The 15,301-nt window shown below is 34.2% G+C and overlaps 2 protein-coding genes across 2 annotated transcripts; both read left to right on the plus strand.

The window, feature by feature from the left end:
- The first annotated feature begins 6,945 nt into the window (after nt 1-6,945).
- LOC149138683 (hydroxycinnamoyltransferase-like) lies at nt 6,946-8,541 on the plus strand. The gene is made up of 2 exons (XM_089449677.1): nt 6,946-7,453; nt 7,523-8,541. Exons 1-2 carry the CDS (start codon nt 7,013-7,015, stop codon nt 8,183-8,185), a joined length of 1,104 nt encoding a protein of 367 aa, XP_089305803.1. The 5' UTR covers nt 6,946-7,012; the 3' UTR covers nt 8,186-8,541.
- Nucleotides 8,542-14,230: 5,689 nt separating this feature from the next.
- LOC149138684 (benzyl alcohol O-benzoyltransferase-like) lies at nt 14,231-14,635 on the plus strand. Its single transcript, XM_089450459.1, has one exon. The coding sequence runs from the start codon at nt 14,231-14,233 to the stop codon at nt 14,633-14,635; it is 405 nt and encodes a 134-aa protein (XP_089306585.1).
- Nucleotides 14,636-15,301: the final 666 nt, after the last annotated feature.

Here is a 15,301-nt window from a genome sequence, read left to right on the forward strand (position 1 = left end):
TAAAGATTATGACCCATCAATAGAACTTATCCTTCTTTATGCGCTAAGGTTCCTCCTTCATTCAGATCCAGATCTGCACCATAACCCAATCACAAATATTTCAGATCTAGCGCTTATTAGATATTCAATTCATTCGATGATACTTTGCCAAATGATCTCCTTCCTCTTTTATAGTCTTAGGCCTTCCATAATACCATGGTACAAAACCATAGGATCAAAAAACTGTTGGACTAATACCATGAACCAACCATGAAAGTGCGTGAGATCAACACTTTTGGATGCAATACCACGGACCAAAACCATAATAAACCAATACCACGAACCCAATACTTGGGATCAACACTTCTGACGAGGTACCATGGTCCAAAACCATAGGTTCAAATACCAAGGACTAACTACCATGGACCAAAGGTAAGTTCTCCAACATATACGCGCTTTTCCTTGCATGAAAGTGCGTGAACTTTTTCTCTACATGCAATACCATGGACCAAAACCATAATAAACCAATACCACGAACCCAATACTTGGGATCAACACTTTTGACGAGGTACCATGGTCCAAAACCATAGGTTCAAATACCAAGGACTAACTACCATGGACCAAAGGTAAGTTCTCCAACATATACGCTCTTTTCCTTGCATGAAAGTGCGTGAACTTTTTCTCTACATGAAATAAGCTTTTCTCTGCATAAAAGTGTGTGAACTTTTCTCTACATGAAATAAACTTTTCTCTTCATAAAAGTGCGTGAACTTTTCTCTACATGAAATAAACTTTTCTCTGCATATAAGTGCGTGAACGTTTCTCTACATTATAATTTATTATCTGAGATGAGTGCGTTGCCATCAAGTACAACATATGTGTCATAATGCCAACACCCTGTGCTTGTATTTGTACCTTATTCTACATAACATCTTCTTACTTAGCTGGAGAACAATTGGTTGTAGTATTTATATCAGTTTCTATGGAATGTTTCTGCTGTTATATATTGAATAGGTCCATTATACCATATTACTAGATTCTGCGGAGTCTATCCCTCTTTTCTCTTCTTCAGAATATATATCAACCCTTTTGTTTTGTTTCAAGGATATGTTGCAGTTTATTTCATTTCTCTTTTATCTTTAAGATGGATATTTATCTTTTTTATCACCACGTTCTTTGTGGTTCATTTAAATTGGATATTTGTCATTTTGTTCATTGAGTTCTTTGTATTTTGTTATAACTAGTTATTGATAATTTTTCCAACTGAGTTCCCTGAGGTCGAGTATAATGCTTTCCTTGCTTATCAATTCCTTTTCAATTTCAACATTCTGGATAAACAAATCCAGTTCTCTGTAATCATTGCAAAAGGGAGTCCATTATCATGTAGGGTTTGAATTGTTATTCTCCTCTTGTTGCATGCTAATCTTGATCATCTTGTTCAGCTTCTAAGGTTCTTAGTGGCCTATCCTTTTCAGATCCTTTGACTAACACTATATCTCTCTAATCTTGCAGGTGGTCATCAACCTCTTCCTTTTATCTGCCATGGTTGGCCAGGATTAAAATTGCAAAGGGAGTAGCCAGAGGCCTGGCTTATTTACATGAAAGGAAGTTTGTTCATGCAAATATTAAGCCAAGCAACATCCTTCTGGGCTTTGACATGGAGCCATACATAGCAGATTTTGGGCTAGAAAAACTACTGGACACTGCCAATGTCAAGTATAGTAGCTCTGCTATCCACCTAAGGAACCTTGAAGGTATATTTTCAGGGAGCAAACGCTCGGCTCCCGCGATAGCCTGCAAACAACGTTTTAATTTAAAAGAGAATTATCATGCTAAATTGGTATAAGAATATTAGTAGAAAAAATCACCTAGTTATAAGCCTAAATATTGGCAAAGGCTAATTCTTCATGTGGCATAATCAATTAGCCATCTTATCTTGCTACATGATGCAAAAAAATGACCCATGGATCCTAATACATTTTAGGGTTCTTTTTCAATTCAATAGGCTTTTCTTCTTCTTCTTCTTCCTGAGATGGTAAAGATAATGACTCAAGAATGACTCTAAGCTTACTAGAGAACCAAATTCTCAACATACCTTGCAATTTCCACACTAGCCACTTACGGATTTTCAAACATCAATGTTTAGATAATAAATAATGGATGGGCATAAAAAAAACATAAACATTAACACCAAAAATAATAATAATCACAGGAACCTACTGAGAAAGCGGAAACACATAAGATATCATCTTCACATTTGATACTTTGGAGAAAGGCAATCTTGAGTACCACGATCAAATAAAGAAACACCAGACTACGGGAGATGTGACTTTTATTTTTAAAATTTTGATATAAACATTGGTTTTCAAGAGAAATTGCAATTAACAATGTACAAATTACTGAATACATAATTACCAGTTAAACTTTTAAGTCACGTTTTAATGGGTTATATGCTTAAAATTCTAGGATTCCAATGCATATTTGTTACACTTCTATTATAGACCAAGACAAATGTAACAAATCAATGTACACTAGTGGATCAATATGATTGTTTTCACATAAGGCTTGATCATTAAAAGGACATTAAGGTTTGTAGCTTTTGGGACAATTGCTAGCATAGTCAACATCAGAGAAAATACAAATGACCCAGAACATGAGAGAAAATACAAATGACCTAGATCCATTAAAACCTTGAAAGTTTGTTCATGAACTCTCTGAATTTGGTATAAAATGTGTACTGTATTTGAAACTTCAATTTGCCATTAAATTAATGGGACATGAATTCCCACAAAGGAGTTCAGAAATGTGCAATTAAGTTGAGCTTTCATCTTGTCATTTAATTGATGGACACTGAATATTAATATAAGATAAATATATAGGAGTAGCATGTGAGTGTGAGTTTTATAAAGAAGATTCTTTTTATTATTAATAAAAATATAGATAGTTAGTTTCATTTTAAAGGATTATAAATATGAGTTATAAATACAAGACTTAAAAGGTTGTAAATATTTAAAGTGTTGTAAATATGAGTTATTAATTGTTTTTACTCAAACCTTGATAAATAGCAATTTAGCAATTTCTTTTTAATTGAATAACTCAAATTCATGTTTCTTTAGGTTGAAGGTAAAGCCACTAAAGTGGAAAAAATTGTGATGCCAATAATTAGAGGGATTGTCATCATGGGATGATAAGAAATTTAATATTCCAAGAAGAGGAGGTAGTAGTAGATTCTAAATAAATTAGCAATGCAACAACATAAATGCTTGTAACAAATTTAGAGAGATTCATCTTGTTGAATAATGCACACACTACATGGATAATGGATTTCCGCACTTTATGCCTTACCGCGTTTTCTTTGCAACATCTGGTGCAAATGCTAGTTATATTATTACGAAAATAATATTTACACAAAAAACAACACCTTCCACGGACTGACTTTCACACGATTTTATTTCACGAAATAATGTATCATGTCTTAATGTAAGCAGTGATGTAATAATCAACATTCAACGGACGAAGAAAGGTTTAGAAAACAGAAATTGCTTCATTCAATGTACCTTCTTCTAAAATAGAGAAACATATAAATCTTCTCATTTATCTTTAATTATTTAATTAATTAAAATTATATTATTAAAATATTGTTTCTATTTATTAAATTATTTATTTTAATATCATTTCTTATATATAGGCTATCATTATAGTGATAATTATTTAATTAAATAAAATTATATTATTAAAATATTTTTTCTATTTATTTGGTGGTGGTGGTGGTGGTGGTGGTGGGACCAAGTTTTGGTTTATCGGACTTAAAGAAACAAATTATTTAGTTTGATTTAAGATTTTATTCCTATGCTCAAAAAGCCTTTGGTTTATGGGACCTAAAGAAACAATTTATTTAGTTTGATTTAAAATTTTATTCCTATGCTCAAAAAGCTTGGAGAGAAGCCTCCCAAACTCACTATAATTTTGACATCGTAAAAAGCTAGAGAAATCATTATTACGACAAAAAATTTTAATATCATTTCATATATATAACTTATCATTATTATTTAATTAAATAAAATTATATTATTAAAATATTTTTTCTATTTATTAAATTATTTATTTTAATATCATTTCATATATATAGCCTATCATTATAGTAGATAATTTAAATAAATAATCACACATTTTCGTTTTCATGGTGAGATTTTCAGCTTCGTCGTCATTGATAAAATGTTGAATGTTTTATGAAAATGACCGTTACAATAGTGCCAATAGCCATCTGTCAACCGCGTTTTATCTCTCATCACGTGTTTCCTACGATTTTGTCGTTCTGTAACGTCAACCTAATCCTGACACACAACCGACAGTGACGGCTCCATCGCTTCCCGCAACAGGCGGACCTCAAAAACCAGTTAAAAACATGATAATTCTCCTATCGATTTCATGTCATCCGCGTCCCGACACGTTTCCTGCGGAATCCGACGTGGCCATACATTTTTTCCGATTTGAATTTTGACAGAATTTGCACGTCATATCAGTTTAATAATAAATATTAAATTAATTTTCATAAATAATTTATTTTATTTGGCTCTAAATTATTTTTTATAAATAATTTATTTTATTTGTTTTCGGTCGATTTCGTGCTCTTCTGGCCTAGAGAGGCGCTGAGTAACGGGATCGACAAATCTGACGATCAATATTATTATTGGGATCCATGTGAAATAGTAAGGGTTCGATGCGCTGGAATGACTCGGTTAATTTGCTTGGTGAGCGTTTCTTTGCATGATGATGTGCAAATATTAACATAATTTCATGTTTTTATGAGTTTTTGGAATTAACGAATGTTGGGAATTTGGGTAGTATATTAACATAATTTTATGTCGTATGAGTTTCTGGAATTAACGAATGTTAGGAATTTGGGTAGTATTGGGAATTTGGGTAGTACATTAACTTAATTTAATGTCGTATGAGTTTCTGGAATTAACGAATGTTAGGAATTTGGGTAGTATTAGAATGATTAGAAGTTTCTAAAATTTATAAAAAAGTGGTTAATAGAGTCGTTTAATTATATAATTTATATAATAATCAAAATTAATATTGAATCAAAATTAATATTGAATCAAAATATTTACATATTAAAATCAATTTAAATATATAAATAATAAATACATAATCTCTCTTGTATAATTTGGGTGTTTTTTTCTGTGAATCTTTCCCCTTGACACATGACAAGTCTTTGAAACAATTTAGATTAAAAATACAAAGGAACAATTTTACATATGTTTCTCTAGTCATTCTTAATAGAAAAGGTAAAGCAACTCTAATGTTTAAGCATTGACTACGACATACAATATGCACACACAATCTTCTGCAATATATATACATAAACAACAAAAGAAATACTCATCATCATGACATCCTAGATATCGTCCTTACATCGAGGTGCCACACGCTTCCTTAACCTATCAAGAGATTGCTCCAATTTCTCAATTAATGATATCCTTGTTAAGGATGTCTTTGACCTTTTCAACTTAGGCTCATGTTTTGTGGGAAGGTCTACCCAAAAAATAGTCTTCAAAACTCTCGAAACTTTCCCAAGCTCCCTCCCATTACCCCCTTGGGTGGGGTGGGGACGAGGAGGGCCAAAGGGCCAAGGGGATTGATGGAAAAAAGTATGGGTTGAAGAACTGGCAAATTAAATTATAAAGATAAAAAAAGATAAGCCTATGGAAAGCCGGGCCAAGGGGCTGAGGGAAAGTATAGGCTGAATGGCAGATTAAAATATAGAGATTTATAAAAGAGAGAGAACCCAACAAGGTTGGGAGGTGGGTGGTTGGAAGGTGGTGTGAAGGGGGACTCGTTTCAGGAGACCCCCTCAAGGTGGGGCCCCATCAAGGCCGAAGGCTTAAGGCTCAAGGAAGGTTGATGTAGGTCAAGGAGGGGCCCCATCCTACTTAGGCTGAATGGCAGATTAAAATATAGAGATTTACAAAAAAGAGAGAACCCAACAAGGTTGGGAGGTGGGTGGTTGGAAGGTGCGGTGAAGGGGGACCCGTTTTAGGAGACCCCCTCAAGGTGGGGCCCCATCAAGGCCGAAGGCTTAAGGCTCAAGGAAGGTTGATGTAGGTCAAGGAGGGGCCCCCATCCTACTTAATGATGTTGGATTAAGGAAGACTGATGAAGGTCAAGGAGGGGCCCCATCCTACTTAATGATGCTGGATTGGCACAATCAAGGCATGTGGGTTGTCATTCAATACATAGTATTGACGTTCATGAGAAGAAAAAAAAAATGATACCCCACCTTCCAACCATCCACCTCCTAACTTTGTTGGGTTCTCTTTTTTTTGTAAATCTCTATATTTTAATCTACCATTCGACCTATACTTTCCCTAAGCCTCTTGACCCAGCTACCTATAAACTTATTTTTTAATCTTTATAATTTAATCTACCAATTCTTCGACCCATACTTTTTCCATCTACCCCTCGGCCCTACTCCACTTTCCCATACCATTCTAAAACTCATGAGAAAACAAAAAACATTAAAACAATTTCCCAATCCTCGAGAACTATTACCTTGTAACAGAATAATTATCCTTTCATTCTACTTAGTTTATTGAGAAACGAAAGTATGTTGGGCTATTTAAATAGTTTATATAATTATCCTTTCATTCTACTTAGATTATTGAGAAACGAAAGCATGTTGAGCTATTTAAATAGCTGAAAGGACGTTTTCTCTTTGGATATATGAAGAGCTAAAGAGGTAGGACCAGCTATCTGCCAGCGTAAAATCCCACGACAAGATATCATTTATGAAATATCTCATCTCTTTATATATTAAAATTAACTATTTTTAAATGTTTAATCACATAATAAATTATATCTATTTTTAAATATCACTAATTATAAAATATCACATTTATTCATATATTAAAGTATAACTATTGTAAAGAGTTGAATCAGGCCCAATCTATAAGATATCTTCAATCAATAATTTCACGAACTTACTTTTCGGTATATCTTAAATTTTGGTGGGTTGTATCCTGCGGCCATGGCAGGAGTCCAAATGAAAGTAAATGTATCGAGGATTTCCACTGTTGCACCAGCCATGCCTACTGCTAAGCATAGCATGTTCCTATCTGCCATAGACATTGCTAAAATACCCTCTAACAACGTGGGAATACTTCTTTTCTATAAAATACCAGACATTACTGCTGCCAAGGATTTTGCTACCATGGTGGAGAAGCTGAAGACAAGCCTATCATTAGTTCTGGTGGATTTCTATCCATTTGCAGGTCGGTTGGACAGGAAGGGAGCAGAATCAGGTCGGCCCCAAATCGATTGCAACGATGAGGGAGTGGAGTTCGTTGAAGCAGCCATCGACATGGCATTTGAGGATGTGGAAATTGATAATTTTCAGCACAAAAACTTCTTCACGGAACTTGTCCAGATCCGCCATGGAAAGGATGACGATTCACTACTCTCAATACAGGTATGAAAAATTCACTCGCTTTCCATTTTCCTACGGATAAAGTTTCAAAAGTAACGATGGCTACTGCAGGTCACTGCTTTCCAGGGAGGCGGATTTTGCATGGGAGCCAATTTTCATCACGTTATTGCAGACGGAAATTCTTTTTCGCATTTCATGAGCAGTTGGGCAGAGTGTAGCAGAGAACTTCCAGTTTCCAAGAGTCCTTACCACATGAGAACAGTCTTTCAGCGGGACAATGGAGATCGCGCAATACCCAACCTTTATTTGAGGGCTGAAGAAGTTGTCACCGATTTTATTAAGGAAGCGCAAATTTTCAGGTTTGTTCGAGATAATTCAGTGGCAATAAAATATTCGGAAATCAATGCAAGCACTGTTGATGGCTCAGTGGAAAACACTGATAACTACACTATTATCCAGAAATCTGTCGAAGAAGAAACAAATCTGGAAATTTCAACTTTTCATTTCAGCGAAAAAATAATTGAAGCTTTGAAGGAACGATCCGGCGCTTCAACTTCATTTGTAGCAGTTTCGGCGCAATTTTTGAGATGCATAATGAAAGCTAGACAAGTTCCAGAAAACAAGCCTGTTTATTTTAGAGTGCCTATTGACTTCAGAGGGCGGGTAAAACCGCCATTGCCTCCAACGTATTTTGGGAACTGTGTATGCGCCGGTATTGCCCGGACAACGGCCAAACAGTTAGTGGAGAAGGATATCGTAGCGATTACATTGTAATTACAACGATGTCTCCCACATTTCCTGTTTACGAGATCGACCACGGATGGGGAAGGCCAGTGAGTGTGCAGGCTGCTTTCTTGACAGAAATTGGACGGATGATGTTGTTCCCCGGAAGGGAAAGAGGAAAGAGTATTGATGTGTCCACCAAACTCCCTCGCCATCAGATGGAATCCCTGAAACAGATGCTCATGGTTATCCCCGATTGATGATGTTTCTTTTCTTATTTCGTGTGTAGCCCTTCTTTCTTGCTGCACATGGGAGTTGTTGAATTTGATTCACTAATAGAGATTAAACTTCTATTAAAAGTAGTTGCATATAATGAGGAATCTTGTAGTTCTATAATATAGAATATAATGAGGAATCTTCTTGTTTTCTAATAGATGTCTTTGGAATACCATTTTGATTATTTTCTAAAATATTTATTTGATTTATAATTGGATTTATGTTAATGAAATATATAAATTTTCAGAAAATTAATTGAATTAAAAATAAGACTAGGGAATGGCTAAAGATAATAACACTCCGATCCATGCTAATAAAATATATAAATTATCAGAAAATTAACTGAATTAAATATCAGATTAAGGAATGACTAAAGATAATAACACATTTTGTCTTAACTTCAAAATAGCATCACTACTACATATAGGGGGTTTAAGACAATATTTGAAACATTCTTTTGGGTAAATTATCTTAACTTGACACAACAAAAGTTTGTGTATTGTCTTAAATATTGTCTTTAACCGAGTGTCTCAGATTATTGTTTTCAAAAATTGTCTTTATAAAGACAATGCATAACACAAGCATTATTGTCTCTTAGGAGACAATGCCATTTTCGTCTCTTAGGGACAATAGTTGGGATTAAAGACATATTCTCTTTATAGAGACAATGTCTTTAATCCTAGCTATTGTCTCCCTAAAGACAATAAAAATATATATTTAAAGACAATACAACATCACTTTTGTCTCTTTCGAGAATATAAAACAATGAACACAGAAAAACATCTCATTAATGAAATAAATCAATATAAAAAGTATTTAATTAAAAAAAAGCTACAATCATTAATTAATTCGTGTTAAGACACAATGAACCTCCTTCTTACAAGGCAAGTGCTCTTCCATTGAGCTAACACCCTTTAAAGAGTTATGCGAGTACCTATGGAACCTAATTTCCACCTAACCTCAACCCCATTGAAGGTTCTTAGCACAGGGAGCAAGCAATACAATTATTCCATGACCCAGAGTATATGTTTGCTTCAATTAATTTCACAAGAGTACATACTCACTGCTACAATGAACACAACAACCTTGAATGAGTAACGGATTTTGCACCCAACACTAAGACCACAAGTATCTCTGATGGTTCCAGAATGACTTTGGCAGCATTATTGTACCTTTGTGCAATGAATGTCTTAAAAAATCCCTTGTTTGATATTATTATTTGTAATGTATGTAAATCCCAAGTATTGATTCATCATATAATTAAGTGATTTTCATAAAGAAGTGCTAGTTTCCTCACTAAATTAGCTGCCATATGTTTGATAACACAGATAAAAGAGAATTTGCATCATATCAGGTGGATAACCTATTCATTTTTCACACGACAACACCTATTTGGTTGAAGAAATAACATGTGCTAGTCTGCCATTTGTTATCGATGTCAATCTAATCCACCCCATCCCTCACACATAAATAGTTGAAGCAAAACACTTAGTAAGCACACACATGATATCCATTATTGCCATGTTTAAATTTCACACAGTGTACAATTCACCTCAAAATTTCAAAACACAAAATACAGAGGATTTTCCATTCTATCTTGTTGGAAATTTAATCCAACAAGGCAAAATATGCATAAATTCTCTCCTTAATAGGAGGTGCAAACCCACCTAGAGTGCAATGTTTCCTAACAACTATTGAAACCCTAGTTGAGAACATGGTTTTCCTATGGAGATTATTTCGACCCCAAAGCTTGGTAGGGGAAAAATCATCAAACAAATAGGCAAAAGAAGAAAGATGAAAACACTACTCACTTCTCGCAAGAAAAGCTACATTCAAGGTCTGATATTTAATAAAGAAACATACAATATTCTTCATGTACACATATATCCGCCATTAAAAATTTTAAGCGTATACATTGTTGTCATGTAACAAAGATGACTCCATTCTAGACCACATCAAGCCTTTGTATTTGAAGGATGAGGGTTGACAAAAGATGCTCATTATCAAGCCTAGATGTCCTTGCATATTTAGGGTCAATATAACCAATGGTACCCATAACATAGGTAGAGGTGTGGGTTTTTGCAAAAGGGATACATTTGGCAATGAAAAACTCTGAAAATGCATTTCAAATTGTTATCTAAGACAATGGTGGAAGTTTTTATATCTTTGTAAATAATACATGGGTTACAGTCATGATGGAGATATGTTATACCTTGTGCAGCTCCCAAAGAAATCCTTAGATGCGTGTTCCAGTCTATCTTTATCATCTTTGAAGATCCTAAATACAAAATGCATTGCTTGGATTATCCAAGTAGGCCATTAGAAATCATTCACTATATATGAAAGAATATTCTGCTAAAGGCTGTATGACCATTATACGTGTAAATTTCTAGACGGGTTTTACCATCCATTTCACTGAGCATGTAAGATGTCCCATAGACTTCCATTCACCATGTAGTCATAGAACAACAAATTTCCATGTGGAGAAAGATAATAACCATGAAAACCCATAATATTATGATGCTTGATTCTTCCAACAGTCTCAATATTAGTTTCGAATTGGTGCAAACCTTGTGGATAATGTATGTATATTCTTTTAACAACAACTGGCTTCCAATTCTTGAGAACACATTTATAAATTGTGCTTGTAGCTTAATAACCAATTACATATTTCTCATTCAAATTTTCCATGTTTTTAATTATGTCATCATACATGTGGAGGGCCATGTCCATGTGCAATATTACTAGCCTCGGAGAACCTAGTCAAGATATGAAAGAATTTTTTAAACAAGGGACACATATTGATGTTGATATAATTATTAAGTCCCATAGAAATAATACGTTGACCCATTTTGTTTTCTGACCCTTTGGTAAAAGGTTTAGGATGATTTGAATAGTAGAGAATTATAAAGATCATACATACTAATAAAATTGAGCCCAACCTAAATGCAAACAATAGCCAGTGTTGAGACTTAAGCTATCCATTTTCAAAATCAACTTAATACTCTTATAAATATAATTTCACTAAAATTTTTATCACAAAACATAACTAATCTATGGAATCTAAAATTTATTTAATGTTTCACCTTTTGATTGTTTGGATTTTATCTCACAAAGTGATCCAATCCAATTGCCACAGAGACCCAGATTTCCTAGAAAGAGTATGCAATAATCAATATTGTCAGATGAAATGTACAAATTAACTAATATCTAGAAATAATACCAAATTTAACCCAAAAGTAAATGTTTACATTATATCTACACCTTTCTAGGGTAAATCTTGTAAAGTTATTTATGATAGGAATATTACCAGGCACATTGTTGTAGGAGAAATTTCTATGAAACAATTGAAATCATTTATAGTATAAATCAGTACACGAACTCGAAATATGAATATTATTTCCTTTTTAATTTCAGAACAAAATGAACTTAGAATAGGGGATGGGATTCAAATGAATTCTTACAGTGTTGTAAGGCTGAAACAATTGTTCAACTAATATGACACCTCCCCTAATAAAATGTTGTTATTCAATATCTTGTATATGATATAACTCCAGAGTTATTTTCCGAATAACTATGACTGTATTAAATGAGTCATATTTTATAATCCATTTCAAGGAACTTATATTCAGACTAAATTATGTAGCTACTCAAGTTCTTGAGGAATGAAACCTGATAATTGGTTAGCAGAAAGGTCTCTGAATTGAAGAGATATCACACTATGTTATTGTTTTGTTAAAGTGGCAATGGGTACATTAATTAGTGATGTGGAAGAAAACATTACTATGGCACACATTTGCAGGCTACACAAATCAAGTACAGATACTTACTACACAAATCAAGTACAAAGGACTTACATATCCTCGAAGCCTCTCACATTTCTAGATTATGTTGGGAGAAAACCAATGATTTGATTTCCACTCAAATTCCTTGAATTCACAATCCTCAAGAGATCACAAGGATTAATATAAAATATACCCATAGAAACTTGGTTTTTTTATAAAAAGAAAAAAAAAATATAACCATATATTCCTGTGGTACTCCATATATTGGAGAAACGAGTTTGTCAATTAACTAGATGATCCATGAGCATGTTGCTGACATTAGGCACAATTTGTCCCACTCATCGGCTCTAGCTGAACATGCAGAGAAATACAAACACCATGTATTCATTGAGGACTCTAGAGTCATTACGAGGGTTGCTCATGTCCACCATAGGAAGCTTAGGGAGGCTATTGAGATTAAGAGGCATGCTAGAAATCTAAACAGGGATGATGGTTGGAAATTGAGTAAGAGCTGGGTTTTGGCCCTCTCTTCGTGATTCCACATCCCCTGTCTCCTCCCTCCCTGCCTTTTTTTTTAATCCACCATATTCTAGTTTATGTGTTTATCATTATGAGAATAAGTTCACTCCTATCCTTTTCTTTATAAATATATCATATATAATATTTTGTAGCCTGTATTGTCACTCTTTTTTGAAGATAATTGAAATAAATATTTAGGCCCCTTTATTAATTTATAATAGTTTGACAATATTTATTTAACATAATTATAATATTTAAGCTACTAATTACTTTTAATATATAATATTTTGAATCCTATTCTTAACCACTCTTAACCTTATCCTTTATAAATATATAATATTTTGGAACTAACTCTTAACCCTATTATTATTTAATATTTTAATTAATTGGGTTATGTAAACCCCTAACAACTATTTTTAATAGTTATAGCTCATTCTTAACCCCTAATTAATTTATGACCTATTATTTACAACTTCTTTATACATAAATATTACTTTGTAACTAATTTTTATCCCATATAGTATTATTATTCATTATCAATATATATAATTATAAATTCCTAACAATTATTTTTTAACTAAAATTTTAATATTTTAATAAATATTTCCTTACTGCCATTTTAGAATTTTTCTTGATTAACTAATCACCAACAGCTAACTCTTGGCAATGATGCGTGCATGCTATTTATTCTTGAAGATTAACTGATTTTCTCACCTTGTCCTAAGGATGACCCACATTAGTTGGTTTGAAACGTCGACCAAATCCTAATGATGTGATTAATCCAAAAGACATTTATCTACAATATGGATCACAAAGGTCTTAGATCTAACATAATATTAGTTGTTATATAAAAAAATTATAATATATTAATAATTATATTTAAGACTTTTTTTTTGTCGATCAAACTACTTTCATTAGATTTTCAAAATGGCATAACATACAAAATTTTTCTCAACAATCCCCACACTCTCATTCCAATTAGACTTTTTGAGGTTGGGGACTGGAGGATACCAAAAAGGACACTTAGCATACATTATTCTTTTGAGGCACAGAAGCCATGTCATACTAGTAATAACTAAAAAAGAGACTAGAACTGACATCATCAAATCAAGGAAGGGGGTGAGGGGGGGGGAGTATAGGGTGAGAAACAAAGTAACCAACACAATCATGAATGTGCAAATCAATATGTTCCACTCTCGCTTCCAAGCTGTGAAGGTGATCATTAGTGTGATGGTGATTGTGCTGGACACTGTCCAATTGAGCCAGTATTTCATTTTGACTATACTAAATATCGGTAAGGTAAGCCACTATCTCATCTTTGTCGTCATACCTGTGGTCCCTTGGGATGTCTGAATCAATTTGGATGTGCCACAACTACTCAACAAGGGAGTGCAAAGAATTCAGTGCCTTAATGTGGCCTAGAGAGCAAGCTGGAGAAATGGCTTTTGTACCCTCTGTCTCCTGCCTTGCCATATTGGTGGATGATTAAACGTGTTCAAACTCAGGATGAGTCCAAATGAAAGTAAATGTATCGAGGATTTCCACTGTTGCACCAGCCATGCCTACTGCTAAGCATACCATGTTTCTATTAGGCATAGACATTAGTAACATACCCTCTAACAACGTGGGAATATTTCTTTTCTATAAAATACCAAACATTATTATTGCCAAGGATTTTCCTACCATGGTGGAGAAGCTGAAGACAAGCCTGTCGTTAGTTCTGGTGGATTTCTATCCATTTGCAGGTTGGTTAGACATGAAGGGAGGAGAATTAGGTCGGCCCAAAATTGATTTCAACGATGAGGGAGTGGAGTTCGTTGAAGCAACCATCAACATGGCATTTGAGGATGTGGAAATTGATAATTTTTTAGTACAAAAACTTCTTCACGGAACTTGTCCAGATCCTCCATGGAAAGGATGACGATTCACTTCTCTTAATACAAGTATGAAAAATTCATTCGCTTTCCATTTTCCTCACTGTTGGAGTCACGATTGCCGTTACACCAAAACCCGCAGGTGTTAGCAAACAGACACATCGCTAGATTTAAGCACATGCCACGAAACACACGGGGAGCGTTGACTTTCTATACCACCATTAACAGGGAGCCAACAATTCCCCCCCCCCCCCCCAACGCAAGCCCAGTGTGTTTCGAACTCGAGACCTATGGTTCTAATACCACTTGTTGGAGTCACGATTTCCATTACACCAAAACTCGCAGGTGTTAATAAATAGACACATCACTAGATTTAAGCACATGCCACGAAACACACGGGGAGTGTTGACCTTCTACACCGTCATTAACGAGGAGCCAACACTCACAACATGAGAACAGTTTTTCAGCGGGACAATGGAGATCGCGCAATACCCAACCTTTATTTGAGGGCTGAAGAAGTTGTCACTGATTTTATTAGGGAAGAAAAAAATTTCAGGTTTGTTCGAGATAATTCAGTGCCAATAAAATATTCAGAAATCAATGCAAGCACTGGTGATGGCTCAGTGGAAAACACTAACAATAGTATTATCCAGAAATCTGTCATAGAATTAGAAACAAATATGGAAATCTCAACTTTTCATTTCAGCGAAAAA

Source organism: Pinus tabuliformis, chromosome X (assembly GCF_031772625.1).
Source record: "Pinus tabuliformis cultivar Carrire ecotype Pingquan chromosome X, CPIR1, whole genome shotgun sequence".
Lineage (NCBI taxonomy): Eukaryota > Viridiplantae > Streptophyta > Pinopsida > Pinales > Pinaceae > Pinus > Pinus tabuliformis.